Raw genomic sequence first — 21,368 nt, 5'->3', positions numbered from 1 at the left:
TCTGACCATAAGGACACATTAAATGCATGATTGAATGATACATTTACAGGTCCAGTAGAAGTGACAAAGGAAAGTTTACAGTCTGCAAAACTGATTTTAATTCAGTTTCCTCTTTATATTAAATATATATATATATATTAGGAGCTTTTAAGACAATGTGGCCTCCATGAGCAGATAAGACAGTCTGTGAGTGAGCTGTGACCTTTCACTGTGAAAGACCTTCAAAGTTGGGCTCTGTACAGGCTGGTAGAGCAGTTTGTCTGTTCAACAGTTTGTCCATGATGCCAATTTCAGCATCCCGCTTTTCAACTTCCTCTTGTGGTGTCCAAGACATATCATGTTGGAGTTTGTATCCGCCAAGGAACTTGTGAGGACAACTAGGACCCCATTCCTGTAAGAGATTGAAACCATATCATATTAAACTGTGCTTTATTTTAGCACAATTATTTGTTTTCTGGTGACTTTTACTATAAACCCATTTCTGAGTTTATATTGCAATTACACATAGTAAATGTCTTGTTTCACTATCACTACTGGTTGGCACCAACCAATTCATATTGACCTCACTTCTCACTCATGTCATCTGATAAGACTTAAGACACTCATAATGAGGCAATCAACTGACCTGTGGAGACAGAATCGAGAAGTACCGCTGTCTGGATTCACGCATGTAAAGATAATACATGTTTCCTGGTTTCTTCACAACATTACAGGCAGCATGGTGAAGCTCAGCATCTTTCTTGGCATCTTCTAAAACCTGAAGTGTAAACAGGAAATAATTTAGCCATTATTTATTTGTCTGTCACATATCAGATTACTGGCACAGATATTCAAACATTAAAAGTTAACATTAAAAATAAAAATGTGCTTATGATTTACTCAGGCCATTGAAGATGTAGATGTTTGTTACCCATGGGAACAGACTTTACGGAATGTAGCATTACATCACAGAGTCCAAAGAGCTGATAAAAATGTCACAACAATCCACAGAACTCCAGTCCATCAATAAATGTCTAGTTATTGAAAAGCTGCATGTTTGTAAGAAACAAATCTACCATTCAGATGGAGTTGTGTGGATTACTCGTAGATTTTTTTTTATCAGCTGTTTGGACTCTCATTCTGACGGCACCCATTCAATGCAGAGGATCCATTGGTGAGCAAGTGATGTAATGCAATTTCTCCTAATCTGTTCTGATGAAGAAACAAACTTATCTACATCTTGGATGACCTGAGGGTGAGTACATTTTCATAGAAGAAAAAAAAAATCATTTAATGGTAAATAATGTTACCTTATGTCCGGGGACATTTATGGTACTGCTGTATAACAACAAAAAAAAGTCATTTGATTGACAGTTCAATCTTACCTTTCTTGCTTGCTCCTGAAGGTATCTTATCTGGTCAGCAATCAATGTAAGTTTGTTGCAAGCATTGGCTCTGATGAATTCATCTCCCTAAAATTCACCCACAAAAAAAAAACAAAAAACTAAATGAATGATTTTTTTTTTAATGATGCTGATATCACAAAAGTGATAAAGAGCTAAAGTATCACTAACCTTCTGTACTTGCTGTGCCAGAGCAACTAGATCCATAGGATCCCCAACCCGGTTAGTCTGGTAGGGACTCACCAGTGCCATTCCACTCGGGTTACTGCTGGTCTCCACCAAGGTTACTATAATATTAACAGTGTTGACATGTAAAATCCTGTTGAATCCATGCTAATGTTAATGACATGTTAATATAACATGTTAATCCATGTTAAATCATGATCACTTCCCAAAATGGCTTTATTGTTATAGAGAAGAAGAAAGTCAATGGTTGTGTTGTTTCGGCACCATTTGGGATGATTTGATCCTGAGCAAATGGTCATCAATTGATAAATGGGAATGGTTGTGGGACACAGAACTATCTCAGACAATGCGGTGTCTGAACTTCATTAACATACAGACCACAGCTATTACGACAGGAGCAACTTCATTTAAGGGTGTAAATCGTAAAGGTTAAGGGTGTAACGGTTAGTAAATCGTAACTATGAAAGGTTTGAGTTTAGGATGTTTGGGGTTCATTCCAACTCTGTTGATCCCAAGGTACTACATCTACATGTAGTGTCACTAATTCTGCAATAAACATCTTCATTGAGATCTTCAACGTCCTCATCATTTTTCTTACAGTATATATATTATATATAATATATATTATAATAACTAACAGTATATTTTCATTTAGGCGCCACTGCCATAAAAAGAGAAATTACAAATAGGTTTTTACTGCTTTCTGCACTGATCTGATCCACAGTAATTCATCAAGAAACTACGGCTACTATGTGAATTTTTAAGAGTTATGTAACAGGTTGGATAAGCTCTCCAGATTGAAAGTAAGCGCCTCTGAATTTTGCAGAGGAAATATTAATTATGCTTAAATGGAAAACAAAAATCTTTTTATCTTAAGCTTCTGAGAAAATGTCAAACGTGTGAGTATTGGTAGCTTATATCATGGCATGACGTATGAACCAATAATCCAGTAAGGGGACATTTCATAACATTACGAAAGTTCTGTCAACTTATAACGACCATATATTTTGTTTATCATTGATAATACTTTATAGCAAAAACATCCAACCACTACTGTTTAAAACAGAACTATGGTGCGATGGAATGATTAACTCGACCAATTCAATCTGGGTGATAAAACGGGCAACTTAAAAAAAAAAAAAAAAGAGCATAATATGACTTATTCTTATTATGTCGTATTAAGTGAGTTTAACATTGGAAGCATTTGTCTTACCCGTGGTGGTTTTGTTGGGTTGTTGTGGTTGACTGACAGTTTGATCCATTCTGTAAGTAAATATCCTTTGCGATCAGCAAATTAATACGAGACTTCTCGCCAGTGTCACAAAAGTCTAGCTCTAGCACAAAACGAAGGAGGCGTTTCTGGGGTCCTACTGAGTTTCCTGCATCGAGTAGTAGCCGTGATAGTTGCCTGTGTAAAAATACCTATATTTTTTTGATCTAATAATTTCTACACATATTTAATGGGGGGTCAAACTATAGCACGTGTTTCTAGGATAATATTTTTGAATATTACAAGGCAAATTTATATTCAAAATATCGATAATTAAAATGCAAAGCGACCGTGCATGTTTAGCGGTAGCCTTCGCGTAAATTATTATGTCATGTTTTGTAGACTGCAGATAATGTTGTAACGTGAGTTTTCTGCAGTTATGAAAGATCTAAGTTTGAAATTATAAAATGAAAAAATTGCAAGTATGTACAAGTTTATCACTTGTTTTGCACTTTTGGACGTTTCCTTCATATTACCTGAATTATGCAAGATGTTTCTCTGTTTTTATATCCTTATTTTTTATTTAAATAATTTCAAGCTGAGTTGTAGGTTATTTCCCCATAACACTAAGGGAAAAAAGTGCCATGTTTAGTATATACATTTTTCTAACCGAAAAAAGGCTGTGAAATTTAATTTTTTGTAAAACTTTAAAGTAACTTTGTAAAATAAGTGCCATTTTTATGAGGGTTTAAAGAATCGCAGGTGGTCTGTGACTACTGAGATAGAATTAGATTTTATTTATTTATTTATTGTGAAATTGAATATTATATTTTAATAATAACTCGATAAAATAAAGACGATTACATTAAATTATGCTTACCAGATCACTAAGAACCCTGCTTTTTATGTAGACTATTCATGCGAGAATGTACACAAAGTGCTGATGTGTTACTATGCTTCTTAATGACTTAATAAAAGTTAGACCAAAAAAGTGTTAGCTGACATGTAAAAATACAAATAGACAGAACTTACATTCGATTACTTGACTCAATTATCATTAAAATAAAATTTCTAAAATACAAATAAATAAAATGCAGTTTTTCAAGTGTGAGCATGCCTTCAAGTATGCCAACTCAGGTCTCCCAGATTGTATATTTTATGTATACATTATAGTTTCAGTTTAGAATGCGTCACAGTCCAATCTTTGCGATTTGTGACTAGACCCAGATTCCCACAGTTGCCCTAAGTACTTACACAGGGCAGGCTTTCACACAGAGTCCTGGAGCTCCACCCTCTCCAAAGACTTTCGGAGATTCTCCAAAACCGAGTTCTACCTCACAGGCCTACAGTCTCCAAGATGTGGATCTCCCTGTCCCTGATCTCAATCGTCTTCACTGTCCATTTCACCGTGTGTGACACTCAAAGCAATGGGATATTTGAGCCATACGATCTGCTTTTTGATAATGCGGTGGAGGCGTATTATAAGCAGGACTGGCTGGCTGTGATCCTGAACATGGAAAGAGCTTTGCGGAATAAAGCAGCGCTGCGTAAAATCCAGACGCACTGCCGCTTATCCTGCGCGAATCACACCGCTTTCGGGGATCCTTTCCCAGGTGTGGGTGTCCCGATCCCAGGAACCGGGGCCGTGGAGGATTTAGCGTTTTTCCAGAGGATTCTCAAACGGGCCGATTGTGTGAATGCATGTGAAAGCGAGAAACTGGGACCACCGACACTTCATAAAGTTAGTGAGGCTATAGAGCTGGAGTTCAAGAAAAGGACGCCTTACAATTACCTGCAAGTGGCTTACTTTAAGGTAAAAAAGAGGCTTGCAAAATGCACGAAAAACTTGTTATAAAAACGCATTAAAAAAATAAAAAAGTAAACAGAAATGGGGACAAATCAGTGCATCTCATTAGAAGAATGCTATTTAGAAGAAGCTTTGTGTAAACAAAGAATATCTTGTTATCAAATGCATTCTGTCAGTGCATAAATGTGCATTTTGTACACAACATTTATGTAGATGCCATTGAATGGTTTAATGGTTAGTTTGAGAAGTTCTTCCACGTTTCCCCAGCCCCCCCCCCAAACTCACATCACTGTGCCACGTCTTTAGGTGGAGCCTTGCAGAGTTTTAGATGCTACCAGAAATGCTATGATGGGCTCTAAAATACCACAGCCTTTTAAAATGGTGGTTTAAATGAGCTATACAGTCGGGTGCATCAGCCTCAGACCACCAGGCCTAATGAAAAAAGGCTTAATTTCATTTTGCATTAAAAAATCATACTGTATCATATTATCAGCCTAATTTGAATGAGCTGTTGAACAGCAAAGTCAGTGTTGCCAGATTGGAAATGTCCAAGTATCGTACCAGAAGCTCAAAATTAACGTATTTGGAAGACAATTATCGTACATGAGTCAAACGTACAGAATACAGCTATTTATCGCATTTATAGTGTCTGTAATGAGCCGATTTCGTGGATGAGTATAGAAACCCTATGATTACAACTACCATCATTTGAAGAGTCACAAAATTCTGAAATTATCGTACATTATGGGATTTTTTAAATTATTGATCGTATATCGTACAGAGGTCAAAATTATCGTACAAATACGATAATTATCGTACATCTGGCAACACTGAGCAAAGTCATCATGAATTTCAACAGCACTACTTTAATGACAGCACCATTATATATTATGTAATATATAAATAAATAAAATATATATTTAAAAAATAGTCTCTTATGCTGCCAAGGCATTTATTTGATCAAAAATACAGTAAAGTTTAGCTATATTGTAGGAACAGTTTTGTCTCTGAAACATAACATGGAAAGCATGAGTGTTTTCTAACCAATATCTGAATATTTTTGGTTCTCTTTGCGCTTACAGATAAACAAGCTTGACAAGGCAGTGGCAGCAGCAAATACATTTTTCATGGCAAACCCCGACCACACAGAGATGAAACAGAATTTAGAGTACTACGGGATGATGGCTGGGGTGCAAGAGACAGATTTCAAGGACCTGGAGGAGAGACCGCACATGGTACGAGCAATGTTTAATCTGAATATCTCTAGATAGATAGATAGATAGATAGACAGACAGACAGACAGACAGACAGATAGACAGACAGACAGACAGACAGACAGATAGATAGATAGATAGATTTTTTTATACAACCTTACTGCCTTATAAAATGTTTATAGAATGCTGAAATATAATTGCTGATTTTCAGGCTGAATTTTTAGAGGGCAAGATTCATTACAGTGCAGAACATTTTGCCCCAGCCATCGAGCACTTTGAGGCCGCTGTCGAAGAATATTTCACCGCTTATGAAGAATGCAGAGTTCTCTGCGAGGGATCGTTCGATTATGACGGTTACAACTACATGGAGTACAATGCCGATCTCTTCCAGTCTATGACAGGCATGTGGTATTCTGATGCTTTTGATTTTGACTTAACAACAGCAGATTCTCTTTAATCTTTTAGTTTAATTTGATTTCATTTTTAAATCTCGTGGCGTTTGATGTCTCATTTGAATTCTCTTTTTCTTGTTACACTACGTTTCATAAATATGGATTTTCTGAGGTAGTCATGTCTATATTTGCTTTAATCACAGATCATTACCTTCATGCTCTGAACTGCAAACAGAACTGCGCTGTGGATCTGGCATCCACCGCTGGAAGAGAGAAGCCTTTTGAAGATTTCCTCCCATCGCATTTTAACTACCTTCAGTTCTCATATTATAATAGTACGATTTACTCTTCATCAGCAGAATCATATTCAGTACCAGATTTCAGTGTTGTTATTGTTAACTAAAACCAATATTGTTTTATGTCTATGTAGTTTTTCGGTAACACTTTAGTATAGGGACCAATTCTCACTATTAACTAGTTGCTTATTAGCATGCATATTACTAGCGTATTGGCTGTTTATTAGTACTTATAAAGCACATATTCTGCATGACCATATTCTACATCCCTAATCCTACCCAGTACCTAAACTTAACAACTACCTTACTAACTATTAATGAGCAGCAAATTAGAAGTTTATTGAGGCAAAAGTCATAGTTAATGGTTTGTTAATAGCAAAAATTAGACCTTAAAATAAAGTGTGACCTGTTTTTCCTTTTATTACAATTTTAGCTTGAAAAATGAGAAATGTTGCCTTGGAAACTAGCTTAAATACAATAAGTTAAAAAATATATACAGGTGCATCTCAATAAATTAGAATGTCGTGGAAAAGTTCATTTATTCCAGTAATTCAACTCAAATTGTGAAACTCGTGTATTAAATAAATTAAGTTGGTTAAATGACCATGGTGTTGGTGTGCTTGACTGGCCAGCAAACTCACCAGACTTGAACCCCATAGAGAATCTATGGGGTATTGTCAAGAGGAAAATGAGAAACAAGAGACCAAAATATGCAGATGAGCTGAAGGCCACTGTCAAAGAAACCTGGGCTTCCATACCACCTCAGCAGTGCCACAAACTGATCCCCTCCATGCCACGCCGAATTGAGGCGGTAATTAAAGCAAAAGGAGCCCCTACCATGTATTGAGTACATGTACAGTAAATGAACATACTTTCCAGAAGGCCAACAATTCACTAAAAATGTTTTTTTTATTGGTATTTTTCTTATGAAGTATTCTAATTTGTTGTGAATTGGTGGGTTTTTGTTAAATGTGAGCCAAAATCATCACAATTAAAAGAACCAAAGACTTAAACTACTTCAGTCTGTGTGCATTGAATTTATTTAATACGCAAGTTTCACAATTTGAGTTGAATTACTGAAATAAATGAACTTTTCCACAACATTCTAATTTATTGAGATGCACCTGTATATATTATTTCAGTTAGCATTTATTTCATTATAAATAATGACAACTTTTTTAATGGTTTTAGTTTTATAATATATGGAAGCCCATTTCCGCCATGTAAGAAAAAAATTCATGCCTTAAAAAGTCAAAATTATGACATACTTATGTCATAATTACGAGTAAAAAAGTCGAAATTAGGACTTACTAAGTCGACATTTTGAGATAAAAAGACATAATTATGAGATAAAAAGTCAAAATTATGACTTACTAAGTCGAAATTATGACTTAAAAAGTCGGAATTATGACTTAAAAAGTCGAAATTATGACTTTACAAGATTGTGACTTGTATAGTCATAATTTCGACTTTTTAAAGTCACAATTTTGACTTTTTAAAGTTGTAATTTCGATTTAAGTCAAAATTTCGACTTTTTATCTCGTAATTATGACTTAAGTATGAAAAAGTCAAAATTATGACATACTTATGTCATAATTACGAGTAAAAAAGTCGAAATTAGGACTTACTAAGTCGACATTTTGAGATAAAAAGACATAATTATGAGATAAAAAGTCAAAATTATGACTTACTAAGTCGAAATTATGACGTAAAAAGTCGGAATTATGACTTAAAAAGTCGAAATTATGACTTTACAAGATTGTGACTTGTATAGTCATAATTTCGACTTTTTAAAGTCACAATTTTGACTTTTTAAAGTTGTAATTTCGACTTAAGTCATAATTTCTATTTAGTAAGTCAAAATTTCGACTTTTTATCTCGTAATTATGACTTAAGTATGTCATAATTTTGACTTTTTAAGGCATGAATTTTTTTCTTACGTGGCAGAAATGGGCTTCCATAATAATAACTGGTTTCAGTAACTAAAATAATTATGTAATCAAATAACATTTTAGATAAAAAAGCATTAACTTAAAAGCTTAAACGTTTTATTAGAAAAAATGAAATTCTTGACTTTGCAACTAACTAAAATAAGCCGAAGTACTAAAATTAAAGAATTAATAACACTGAAAAATATAAAAAATAAGTATAAAAAGTTCAAATATTTATAATTACACTAGTAGTATATAAATAATGTTAAAATAACACTGCCAGATTTGGCATTAATCATTAATGCATTGTATACGAGTATATATACCCTTACTGATTGCATAGTAGTTTGATACATTGGGGTGTTGCTAATAAAGTTAGATTTTTGTGCATTGCAGAATGTTTTAAATGCATCATGTATTATTTACATCTGAGTTCATTTTTTAAACTTTACTCTATTTCTCTCCCAGGTGAGAAATACAAGCAGGCCATCGAGTGTGCTAAAACATACCTGCTCTTCCACCCTGAGGATGCAGTCATGGCTCAGAACCTAGCATACTACTCTGCTGTTCTGGGAGAAGACAAATCCATTAACATAACAGCCAGAGAGGTGCCGTCTGCACATGCCACTGATGCACAAGCATGCTTTTGATCTTCAGCACATAGATTTGTTATATCAGTTATTAACAACTTCAGATTCATTTTGAACAAAACATCTTTTTTTTTGTCTTGTCGCAGGTTGTTATGCAGCATATTAAGAGGTCTTTGCTGGAAAAAGAGCTTCTTTACTTTGGCTATGAGATGTTTGGTAAAACTTTTGTTGATCCAGTAAGTGTGCGTCCAGTGCTGTGTTTCTCATATTTGTGATCAATTACAATTTATAATAAAATCTTTACCTCATTCTGTTGTAGGACACATGGACCCCTGAGGACATCATGCCCAAGAAACTAAGAGACAAACAAAAGTAAGTATACCTTTGTTGTTGCATCTGATATTTTAACATTGAAGTTCAAATGACCTGACATTGGTTTCCTCTTGTGCACGCAGGGCGGACAAAGAAACAGCCGCGAGGATTACAGAGGAGATCAGTAACCTGATGAAGGAGATCGAGACGCTTGTGGAAGTAAAGAGTAAAGAATCATCAGACCTGGCCATGTTTGTGAAAGATGGTAAGATTTAAATTAGAATTCAACATATGTGTAGAGATAGACAAGTCACATGACTTGGTCATCCAATTGGTGTTTTTCAGATATCAATCCAGCCTCTACTCCAGAAACTGCCAACAAACGTCCGTTTGATGACATAGCAATAACCTTGACATCCTCAGCCCTGAACGGTTCACAGAGGGTCGTCCTGGATGGCGTAACCACATCCGATGAGTGTCAGGAACTTCATCGCCTCTCCAGTGTATGTTTCTCATTTCATTCTGTTTCCCAAAAGAGTGAACAAAAAGGTATTTTCTGCAGTCAACTAAAGATTTCTCTCTTTTATGACTTGAATCTCGCAGGCAGAAGCTATTCAAGGTGGTTTTAAAGCAACTCTCTCCCCTCATTCAGTGAGTGAGATGTTTCAGGATATTACGCTTCTCAAAGCCCTGCAGGTGAGACCTACTTTACTAAAGGGTTTTTAAAATCCTCTTGAATTCAATGAATTCATGACACTAATATTTGCACCATGTTCTAACTAGTTAAAGCAACATGCAACACTTTGTCAGTCGTTTAGTTTGTTTTTGTTGGGCTTGGTAGCCACACGACTGTTCATATTCCTTTTATGCTCACCCAGGCTGAATTTATTTGATCAAAAATACAGTAAAAACTGTAATATTGTCAAATATTTTTACAGTTTAAAATAGCTGTTTTCTATTAGAATACATTTTAAAATGTAATTTATTCCTGTGATCAAAGCTAAATTTTCTGTATCATTACTTCAGGCTTCAGTGTCACATGATCCTTTAGAAATCATTCTAATATGCTGATTTGCTGCTCAAGAAACATTTCGTATTATTACCAATGTTGAAAACAGTTGTGCTGCTTAATATTTTTGTGGAAACTGTGATACTTTTTTTCAGGATTCTTTGATGAATAGAAAGTTCAAAAGATCAGCATTTATTTGAAATTGAAATCTGTTGTAACATGTCTTTTCTGTCACTTTAAATTAATTGAATGTGTCATTGCTGAATAAAAGTATTAATTACTTTTTTTTTTTAAATCTTACTGACCCCAAACCTCTGAACAGCAGTATGTGTTTGGAAAAAAAAAAAGAAGCCAAACAAACACTTAAAAAGAAAGGTTCTTTATTGGCATCTGTGGTTCCATGAAGAATATTTAACATCCATGGAGTCTTTCTGTTCTGCATAAGATTCTTTATAGTCAAAAAAAGGTCCTTTAAATTTTTTAAATGTTCTTCACACTTAGAAAAAAAAAGGTGTTTTTTTTTTTAGAACTGTTCACTGAAAGTTTCTTTGGGTAACCAAAATTGTTCTTCTATGGCATTGCTGTGAAAACAACCTTTTGGAATCTTTATTTTTTAAAGTTAATAAGAAAAAAATGATTTATGCTTGCTTGAGGTATTAGGCTGATTTAGATTTTGAAGACTTTGTATTGCACATACAAAAGTGATACTCTTTGTTCTTTGACTTTCTTACAGGCACATTGTATAATTCATCTGTTTAATTTTTTTCTCATATCTTGTCCAGGAGGGTCTGGTTCCCTTGATGAGTGCACAATTGTTTTCTGATCTCAGTGAGAAGATTCGTAAGGTTCTGGAATCCTACTTTGGTCTGGAATCACCCCTATATATCTCCAGCTCAAACCTGGTCTGCCGATCTGCCATCGGTAAATTGACTTTTTATTAGAGAAATCCGTATTATTTTTGCATCTTGAACACAGACCTATTTAGTTCTTAAGCAAGCATGTGTTGGTCTCTTTCATACCAGAGAAACAGGAAGAGCGCACAGACTGTCTGCTTATCTCAGAGCTCAACAGCTGTATCAAAGAGGTGTCAGCATACAGCGATCAAGGCTACAGGTTTGCTGCTTGAGGAACCAGTGAAGCATCATGGTTATTAAGTTTATAGTGTTTTCACTAATGCATTCTGTTTTGCTTTGTAGTGCCATTTTGTACCTCAATGACGAATTTGAAGGGGGAGATTTTATCTTCACTGAATCGGATGCCAAAAGTGTCTCTGTAAGATTTCTAAATGTTTCACATTATTTTTACTCAAACTAGTGAGCTGTGTAGAGGAGTAACTAAGTAAAATCAGTGACGCTATTTTCATGACTTGGAATCTTTATCTGTCATTGGGAAGTCTGATTCATTTTAGCAAATCAGTTTGTTCAAACAGTTCATTTCAATGAACCAATTAAACTAATTCAATTTCTAACTAAATAAATACTGTTGTTTATCACTGTGTTTTTGTTTCCTGTATGTAGAGTCAAATTTAATTAATCTAGTGTAAATTAACTGTAGTGTAGCTTGAAAAACTAGTTTCAAAGTAGCTTCATTTTAGACTTGGTCTGTGTCCATGTGGCAGCATGTTCTACTAATTGTGTTGTTAAAATGTGTTGTTGTGGCATGAATTTTCTAAAATGGATATCATTTCACTCTACTGTCTCTTCAGGCAGTGGTGAAGCCTCAGTGTGGTAGAGTCGTGGGATTCAGAGCTGGACCAGAGAACCTTCATGGAGTGACCGCAGTAACCAAAGGCCAGAGGTGTGCTGTAGTGCTTCGGTTCACTCTGGATCCTCATCACAATGAGAAGGCAAGTATGACTTTCAGTGCTGTTCTGTGAATGGTAAAATAAAGCGATAAAATAAGAATTACTGTAGATTTGAACTGGAAAACTAAAACTTTATTGGGGTGTGTTGCAGTGTTGTTATTGTTAAAGGGTTAGTTCACCCAAAAATGAAAATTAGCCCACAAATTACTCACCTTCAAGTCATCCTAGGTGTATATGACTTTCTTCTTTCAGACGAATCCAGTCGGAGTTATATAAAAAAATTGTCTTTGATCTTTCAAGCTGTTTAATGCCACTCAGCGGGTGTTGCATGCATCAGTCCAAAAGAAGTTAAATAAAAAGCGCCCATCCATTAAAAAAAGTGTCTCACATGACTCTGGGGGGCGAACAAAGGCCTTCTGTAGCGAATCGATGCGTTTTTGTAAGAAAAATATCCATATTCAAAACGTAATAATAATTTCTTTAATGTAGCTTGCGCCAACAGTCCTACACGGAAGCAGCTCCGGGCGGATGACGTATGAGTTCAGCGTTGCGCATGCGAGTGTGAGTCTCGTGAAAACCAACGTTTGTTAACAGGAGCAAAGGAAGCAAAGTTTCCTTACTTTAGCAAAGGAAAACCAGTCTCTTCTTGGCTTATATCAAAATCCTCCGACATTCTTCTTTACAAATCCTCGTTTTGTACTTCTAATTAGTGACCGTTGTTTTGTTTTGATCTCTCCGCTGCGCTTCCGCGTTCGTCACTTCTGAGCGGCGCATGCGCAATGCCGACCTCACACGTCATACGCCCGGAGCTGCTTCCGTGTAGGACTGTTGGCGCAAGCTACATTAACCTGTTGAGCGGTACGGTCCCACATATGGGATTTTTATTTCCGTGCCCCTGAGAGTACGGTCCCACATATGGGATTTAGAACGTTCGGTGACGTCACATAACTGCCAAATTCAAACTGCGTTTTCGCGCTTTGGCTGATGCTGAGACGCCACTGCACTTGTCATATAATCACAACTATGCTGTGTTTTTAACCACATAATGTTTATTTTAGGTTTCAGACATTTAAATACACATAACTACTAGTAAAACAATACATTTAGAGTTTGTAAAATACACACGGATGTTTATGGAAGCAGCAATAACAATCCATTCAAATATAATTTGCCGACGTGTTTTATTCATATCAGATACACATAGTCTAAGTAACTATAAAGTTCACTCTATTCTTCTCCCAGTTCACCGGCCACATATTTGCATGCATTTCGGGAGAAATTGATTAATTTACGTGCGGTAAATCGACTTACAGGACTCTCTGAACTGCAGCTGCAAGCAATCCATCTGTCAGATAGTGTTATTGTGGCCGCGGTGTGTCACGTGACAAGCATGACGCATCGTCATGGAAACAATAAGGGGAAATGTTCTAAAATAATGGTCACCTAAAAAAAACTCACTCTGGGGGGACCGCTAGAATATTTTAAACTCACCAGTGAAAGGGTTAAAGCGATTATTACATTTTGAATATGGATATTTTTCTTACAAAAACGCATCGATTCGCTACAGGAGGCCTTTGTTCACCCCCCGGAGACGTGTGAGACACTTTTTTTATGGATGGGCGCTTTTTATTTAACTTCTTTTGGACTGATGCATGTAACACCCGCTGAGTGGCATTAAACAGCTTGAAAGATCAAAGACAATTTTTAATATAACTCCGACTGGATTCGTCTGAAAGAAGAAAGTCATATACACCTAGGATGACTTGATGGTGAGTAATTTGTGGGCTAATTTTCATTTTTGGGTGAACTAACCCTTTAACTCAAACTATTAATTGAAATAAAGCTGAAAAGAAATTAAATATAAATATAATAAATATAAAACAAACTTAAACTTTAAATCTTAAATGAAAATTTGAAATGTGGCCTTTGTAACTGAAATAGAATAAGTTGAAGTACAAATATATTAAAACTAAATGAATAATACAAGCTAAATAGAAATATTAAAAACTAATAAAAATGATTTTAAAAAAAGCACATAACAAATTACTAAATCTCAAAACTAAAATTAATTCCAAATATAAAAAAAATACTATTAGATTAGATTAGATTAAACTTTATTGTCATTGTGCAGAATACAAGTACAGAGCCAATGAAATGCAGTTAGCATCTAACCAGAAGTGTAAATCGCAATATGTATATAAATATAATGTAATATACAGAAATGTACAGTATGTATACACAATAAGATGTTTATGGAGTGCAAAGTTTGAGGTACAGAAGCAGAGACCAGAGGCCTGTTTCATAAAACAAGTTTACTAAATAAGCCAGGTTTATTTCAGTTAGTCTGACGTATTGTCAGTTGATTTGGTTCAAAATAAGTCAGACTAACTGAAATAAGCCTGGCTTATTTGGTAAACTTGTTTTATGAAACAGGCCCCAGCTGTACAAGTAGTTGTAAATACAAGGTGCAAATGAAGAGGTATAAACACAGTAGATGCATTATACAGAATAAGTATAGAAATACTAAATATTTATATATGACCACATATGTATGGTATACAATGCAAATGGAATTATGTGTAGAAATACAAAGAAATGTGCAAAAACATGAAGCATAAATTATAAACATTATTAAGCATAAACAAATTAGTGCTGTCAAATGATTAATCGCATCCAAAATAAAAGTTTTTGTTTACATAATATATGTGTGTGTACCGTGTATATTTATTTTTTATATATAAATACACACGCATGTATATATTTCAGAAAAAAAGTTATGTTTGTATATTAAATATATTTATATATAATATATAAATTACATGAATATAAGTATATACTAGTGCTGTCAAATGATTAATCGCATCCAAAATAAACGTTTTTGTTTACACAATATATGTATGTGTACTGTTGATTTATTATGTATACATAAATACACACATTCAATATATATTTTGAAAATATTTACATGTATATATATTTATATTATTATATTTTATATTATATATAAATATATTTAATACATAAACATAACATGTTTTTCTGAAATATATACATGCATGTGTTTGTATTTATACAGTATATACATAATAAATATACACAGTACACACTCATATATTACCGTATGTAAACGAAAACTTTTGTTTTGGATGCGATTAATCTCGATTATAATATATACATGTAAATACATGTAAATATTTTCAGAATATATAATGTATGTGTGTGTATTTATATATACATAATAAATAAACACAGTACACACACATATATTATGTAAACAAAAACTTTTATTTTGGATGCGATTAATCGTTTGACAGCACTAATAATAATATAAACATTGTAAACATGCAGTGGGGGTAGGTTATTGTCCAGCGTTTGTAGTGAATGTCTTTGATGGAGGGTAGCTTAACATCAGTGATGTGTTGGGCAGTTTTCACCACCAGCTGAAGGGCTTTCTGATCTGAGACAGTGCAGTTGCTGTACCACACTGCGATGCAGTTTGTTAGGATGCTCTCAATAGTGCAGGGGTAAAAGTTCAATGTGAGCGGACAGGTGAGCTTTCCTTATAGTCCTAAGGAAATATAGGTGCTGTTATGCCTTTTTGATGAGAGTGGAGGTGTCCAGGAAAGATCTTCAGAGATATGGACACAAAGGAACTTAAAGCTTCCACATGTTCCACTTTGGCTCCATCAATGTAGATGAGAGGGTGTGTCATCTTTCCTAGACCGCCGGTGGTCCATAATCAGCTCCTTGGTCTTCTGGGTGTTGAGTGCCAGATTGTTGTTGGCACACCACCCTACCAGGTGCTGAAACTTCCCTGTAGGCTGTCTCGTCATCACCATTGATAAGGCCTACCACCGTGGTGTCATCTGCAAACTTGATTATAGAGTTAGAGCCATGTACAGGTATGCAGTCGTGGGTGAAGAGGGAGTACAGGATTGGGCTTAGCACATAGCCCTGTGGAACACCAGTGTTTAAAATGAGTTTGGAGGATTTGTGGCTGTCAAGCCTAACAGACTATGGTCTGTTAGTAAGAAAGTTCAAGGTCCAGTTGGAGAGGGAGGGGCTGATGTCAATATCAGTGAGCTTAGAGATCCGTTTGGAAGGGATAACAATATTAAAGGCAGAACTGAAATCAATGAATAGCATTCTGATATATGTGTTGCTTTTATCCAACACATTAACATATAAATAATACTAAAATAACACAGGCCTATTTTGTCCTAAGACGTAATTGTTAATAGTTCCCTCTTTGTCTAACCTTGTTGCATTGTGTTGTGTCCACAGGAGCGTTTAGAAGTTGAAGAACTTCTGAAAAAGCTTTCCAGCCCAGTTGAAGCTGATGTCCAGAAAACAGAAATGGACAGTAACACGAAACCCTCTGAACATGAAGGAACAGTTTCTGCTAAAACAACCGAAAAAGAAACCGTAAAGACAAGCACATCTACAGAACAACCCAGCCAAGCTACTGAGGATAACAAAACTGACAGCAAAGTGGTGAAGAAAAGCGAAAAACCAAAAGCCAAAGCATCTAAAAAGAAAACAAAAACCCAAACAAACGCTAAAGCAGACAAAACAAAAAGCAAAGTGTCAGACAAAACAAAAACCACTACAGCAGAGAAAAAGAAATCAAAAACAGCTAATAAGACAAAACCTGTATCATCAGATGAAAAGAAGAAAACTGTTAAAAATACTGCAAAGCCAAAGAGCACAGAACCTAAAGACTCTACAGCTGAAAACCACAAGGATGAGTTATGAGCCTCATGCAGAAAAGATTCTGTGTTTGATTCTGAGTTTTTCTTTTGTTTTTTAATCATTGATAGAGGAATACTGATGGGTTTGTGCTTTTGTACATTTTTTTAAAGACTCATGAATTCGAAACAATATCACAGGAGTGCAGACTTGACAATCAAGTTTACTGTTGTATTTTCTGTTTTACCTGAATTATAATTAAATCTTTTCTCGTCTCAGGAACCGAAATACAGCAGTAACATTTCATACTCCTTGAAAGACTATGGCAGCTTTCAGAGATTACATTTGCCACTTTTCATTCCCACAATAGTTACTGAATAAATGCAACATCTTTTTAAATTATAACAGTGCAGTACATTTTTATTGAGTGGTTCAGAACTCACAGGCACGATGCTGAGATGTTGTGGGATGCCATGGTGTTCAAAAGGTTCCTTAGATATTGCTCTTGTCCCTTCTTAAATGTAATTCTTTGTTTTCCCCCCCACCCATTTATTCATCTGCCAGGCAAAAAAAAATGTAAGTCAAAAACTAAAAACACTCCTGTTGTCAGCAAACCACATTATTGTATCATTCATGTCCAAAGCACAAGTAGAGCAGCAAAAACCACTAGCATTTGGCAAAAAAACAACAATTGTTGGCTTACTCATCCATAAATTCTGTTTTATACATAGAATATTAAAGTGATTTATCAAACTCAAGTTGAGTTCATCAATATGCACTACCGTAACACTGCACGAGGTGGCAGCATGGAGCTGAGTGTATGTTTCATGTGCTTTCTGAAATGACTCTCCAAGTAGCCTACATTGTTCCCAGCAACACAAGCTGTAGTTGTTTGAGGCATTCTTATATAAAATAGTCATTCTGAAATGGCACAATGGCTATTTCACAATGGTTATTTCTTTCATTTTTTCCTCTATTTTAAGTATTTTGTTTGTTCTTCTTCATGTCTGGTCCACCCAGTGCAATTTTCTGGACAACTGCATTGCCAATTATATTCAAGGCAGTCTTTAGGAAACCTACAATTACTTCTTAAAGAGTCTTCTCTTCCTCCTGCTTGACAAAGTCATTTACTGCTGCAAATAGATTATTCTGAGTCCTTTTATTCATTGACTGGGGGAAAAAAATCTTGGAAGGACATCAGAGTCACTGCAGTAATCATGCTGTGGATTTTTCTCTTATTCAAACAACATCAGGCTAGCTATTTAACTGCATAATTATCATATATCATTAAACAAGCCATACATCAAAAAGGCAACTTTTTGTATCTAACAAAGTCTAAATTAAAAACATTACTACTGTAATGTTATATTGAATCCTGCTGCAAGAGATTTGACAAAAATAACCATCAAGATCACTTTAATCAGCTAGCGAATAGCGATATTAGCGATACAGTATTGAATAAAATAATGAAAACTAGGTTGTTATGGCAATAAATAAATAAATATGAATCCAGTGAGTCCATCATCAAAGTCTGGTAGTTTTGAGGTTATCCATGAGGTACTGTTCAAAGCCGACAAAATTACCTTTTAGCATTTTAAATTGACAACCTTTCTCTTTGGGGAAAACATTCAAAATATTGATGAGCTTGACTCATTTCCAAATTTTTGCCTAGAAAAATGCTTTCTAGAATGAGGACGTCACTTATGTGAATTAGCCTATTAATTGCTATTAGCATAGCATGTATCAAATCACGTTAAACTAATGGTGACTAAACTTTCTAGGATATTTTGCACTTGTTTTTTTTTTTTTTTTTTGCACATATAGCAATGGCTGTTTTGCATACTTAGCATTTCCATGCTAACCAGTAAATAATATCCACATTTTGTGGTAAGGAATTGGCTAGCAAACCAAACCCCATTGTTTTGGTGGTTTACTCATAATCTTTTGAGGAAATGATAAGCTTTAACACCATGTTCTCTGTGTTATTTGTGGACATCTTGTCATTTGCATCTAAAGTGTTTATATAATGCACAATGCACGACGTTTTACAGCATAAGAGCAACTGTTTCAATTCATTCTGATGTGTTTTGCTCTTACTTATTAGGCCACAGCCTGCAAAGAGGCATTGAATAGTCCACCTGGAGCGTGCTGGCAGTTGAATAGTGGAGGTGAACGTGAAAGGTGACCCGTGGCAGCTGCAATGAGACCCCTCATGTGTCTTTACCTCCCCTTGTTAGCGGCACAAACAGTTCCTCTTGTGTACCTCCCACTGCTGAGGAGTGGGCAGAACTAGCCATGAGCAGAATGCCAGGGACTGATGGGGACAATGACTCTTATAGTCAAAATGTTGCTCAATAGGCCTCGTTACACTGGGTGGAAAGAATATTTAAGCACAGTATCAATTACTCCTTGAGTTTTTATATTCTAACATTAACCAAGGGTGTTCTAGAAAGAAATCATCAACACAAACATGGTTTAATTTCCTTTTAGATGTCAGTAACACCAGTGTTTACTGTAAAACATGATTTATAGTTAATAAAAATATTAATGGAGTAAGAAAATAGTTTGTCTTTCTACTTCAAAATGCAATGTCTTGTTTCTTTGTAAATACACAGTAAAAATATATATACATATTTTGCTGCGATTAGTTATCACAGCTTAAAATTCAACATTAGAATAAAAAATAACGAGTTGTTTCAGCGTAAAAATGTAAGTGTTCGTGTTACACTTGAAAGTATGTTTAGTTTAATTAGTTATTTAAGTTATCTCAAATTCTAAGTTGTAACTAATTGCAGCAGCATTTTTTTACAGTGTAATTTAGTCCAAATCCCGCCCCCCCCCTCTATTCAGTGTGTATTTCAGTATTTTTGTGTGCTAAAAAGGAGGTAATTGGAACATGATTACCTGTATTCTAGCTGGTCTGAGCTGGTTTGGGTTGCTGACCATCTAGACTTCAAGACATTAGGGACCTTGGTCAAGGTTTCTGCTGGAAAACAGCGCATTGCAGCTGAAGGTGGTTTAAGTTTATATACGTTTGATTCTTAGTGTTACCTGGATGATCCACAGCTGTTTTTGTTTTTTTCTTTTAAGATAGTTGTTCACGAGTCCCTTGTTTTTTCCTGAACAGTTAAACTGCCTACTGTTCTTCAGAAAAATCCTTCAGGTCCTACATATTCTTCGGTTTTCCAGCATCTTTTGCATATTTGAACCCTTTCGAACAATGTCTGTATGATTTTGAGATCCATCTTTTCACACTGAGGACCACTGAGGGACTCATACCATTACAAAAGGTTCAAACGCTCACTGATGCTCCAGAAAGAAACACGATGCATTAAGAGCTGGGGGTGAAAACTTCTTGAAGATCAGGGTAAATAATTTTGTCTTCTGGGAAACATGCAAGTATCTTCAGTAGCTTCTGAAGGGCAGACCTAATGAAAAAAAAAATATTATATTTAGGCAAAAAAAGAAAATTCTGTTCAAATGTTTACACCTTCAGGCTCTTAATGCATTGTTTTTCCTTCTGGAGCACCAGTGAGCGTTTGAACCTTTTGTAATAGTTGTGTATGAGTTGTGTATGGATCTCAAAATCATACAGTCATTGTTGGAAAGAGTTCTAATGTGCATAAGATGCTGGAAAACAAAAGCATTTGTGTGACCTGAAGGGTTTTTCTGAGGAACCTCTTCAGCACACCTGTAAATGTATCGGTAAATATGTTTATTCTGTTGCAGCCTATACGTGTCCTTCATTTTATTATTATGCGTCTTGCTGTTGTATATGTGTCACTGGAAGCTGAATGCAATGTATGCACACAAAATATACACTATTTATTATGCTTTAAGGAAAGAAACTAAAAAGCAAAATACCACTTCAGTTCACCATTGTCGGGGTTCTTCGAGGTGGTCTTGATGGTAGGTTTGTTGTCAGCGACTAAAGACACCAGAGGAAGCCCTGAAAGTGGCAGAAAGCCATTAGCAATGACCGCACACTTCAGACTTCATGCATACATGTTATGAAACATATCTGATTTTACATACTTTATGAGTTGACATGGTTGCGATTGCTGGTGTTTGTTTGATGTTTGTCCACTTGTATCCATTGTCTTTTGTTTGAGCTGATGAGATGTAAAACAAATGCAAAATAATTCAGACTTCCATGTTAATGGCTTTGGAAGCACTTTCTGTAGTGTTGCATGTTTTCTTTTGTCATCTGCACACCCCACACGTGTCCATCTGACCCCTTACATGAGGACACTGACTTGTGTGCATAAGGGCCGGGGTTAATTAGCATCGCTGCTGGTCAGTTCAAACTGTGACGCACATCACTTTCCACTGAAATGCATGATTTATTTATGTAGAGATGTTCATGAAGAAACTATTACATGAAGTTTGTTTGCATTCTGAAATATTTGATGGCTACCCGAGCGCATTTACAGTCCTTTTCTCTTGTCTCCGCTGTATGCCGTCTTTGTGTGGGGCTGCCCGCCGTGTCATACAAAATCTGGGAGACACAGACCACATTGTCTGCTTCAGGGATTGTGGTGTATGT

General features: G+C 35.5%; 2 protein-coding genes across 2 annotated transcripts; one reads left to right on the top strand and one right to left on the bottom strand.

Annotated features, from left to right (window-relative positions):
- Positions 1 to 52: 52 nt before the first annotated feature.
- On the bottom strand, positions 53 to 3,014 carry LOC107756638 (uncharacterized protein C1orf50 homolog). The gene is made up of 5 exons (XM_016573824.1): positions 2,782 to 3,014; positions 1,554 to 1,669; positions 1,365 to 1,451; positions 626 to 757; positions 53 to 391 (listed from the first exon to the last, which is right to left on the bottom strand). The coding sequence occupies exons 1-5, from the start codon at positions 2,828 to 2,830 to the stop codon at positions 206 to 208; spliced, it is 570 nt and encodes a 189-aa protein (XP_016429310.1). The 5' UTR covers positions 2,831 to 3,014; the 3' UTR covers positions 53 to 205.
- A 1,095-nt stretch (positions 3,015 to 4,109) lies between these two features.
- Positions 4,110 to 17,489, top strand: LOC107756620 (prolyl 3-hydroxylase 1-like). The gene is made up of 15 exons (XM_016573802.1): positions 4,110 to 4,591; positions 5,668 to 5,820; positions 6,011 to 6,200; positions 6,395 to 6,526; positions 8,887 to 9,026; positions 9,155 to 9,244; positions 9,328 to 9,380; positions 9,464 to 9,585; positions 9,666 to 9,823; positions 9,924 to 10,016; positions 11,112 to 11,250; positions 11,352 to 11,442; positions 11,526 to 11,601; positions 12,035 to 12,175; positions 16,418 to 17,489. The coding sequence occupies exons 1-15, from the start codon at positions 4,136 to 4,138 to the stop codon at positions 16,886 to 16,888; spliced, it is 2,505 nt and encodes an 834-aa protein (XP_016429288.1). The 5' UTR covers positions 4,110 to 4,135; the 3' UTR covers positions 16,889 to 17,489.
- The last annotated feature ends 3,879 nt before the right edge of the window (positions 17,490 to 21,368 follow it).

Source organism: Sinocyclocheilus rhinocerous, unplaced genomic scaffold (assembly GCF_001515625.1).
Source record: "Sinocyclocheilus rhinocerous isolate Xijiao unplaced genomic scaffold, SAMN03320098_v1.1 scaffold532, whole genome shotgun sequence".
NCBI classification, from domain to species: Eukaryota; Metazoa; Chordata; class Actinopteri; order Cypriniformes; family Cyprinidae; genus Sinocyclocheilus; species Sinocyclocheilus rhinocerous.
The sequence above is the reverse complement of the archived record's forward strand: the minus strand, read 5'-3'. Positions and strand labels throughout refer to the sequence as shown.

Excerpts from the sequence above, each read along its gene's own strand:
- LOC107756638 (XM_016573824.1), bottom strand. The coding sequence starts at position 2,830 with ATGGATCAAACTGTCAGTCAACCACAACAACCCAACAAAACCACCACG. Across the intron at positions 1,670-2,781 it reads ACCCAACAAAACCACCACGG|TAACCTTGGTGGAGACCAGC; the intron begins GTAAGACAAATG and ends TTAATATTATAG. Across the intron at positions 392-625 it reads TCTCGATTCTGTCTCCACAG|GAATGGGGTCCTAGTTGTCC; the intron begins GTCAGTTGATTG and ends AATCTCTTACAG.
- LOC107756620 (XM_016573802.1), top strand. The coding sequence starts at position 4,136 with ATGTGGATCTCCCTGTCCCTGATCTCAATCGTCTTCACTGTCCATTTC. Across the intron at positions 9,027-9,154 it reads TTAACATAACAGCCAGAGAG|GTTGTTATGCAGCATATTAA; the intron begins GTGCCGTCTGCA and ends GTCTTGTCGCAG. Across the intron at positions 11,443-11,525 it reads TACAGCGATCAAGGCTACAG|TGCCATTTTGTACCTCAATG; the intron begins GTTTGCTGCTTG and ends TTTGCTTTGTAG.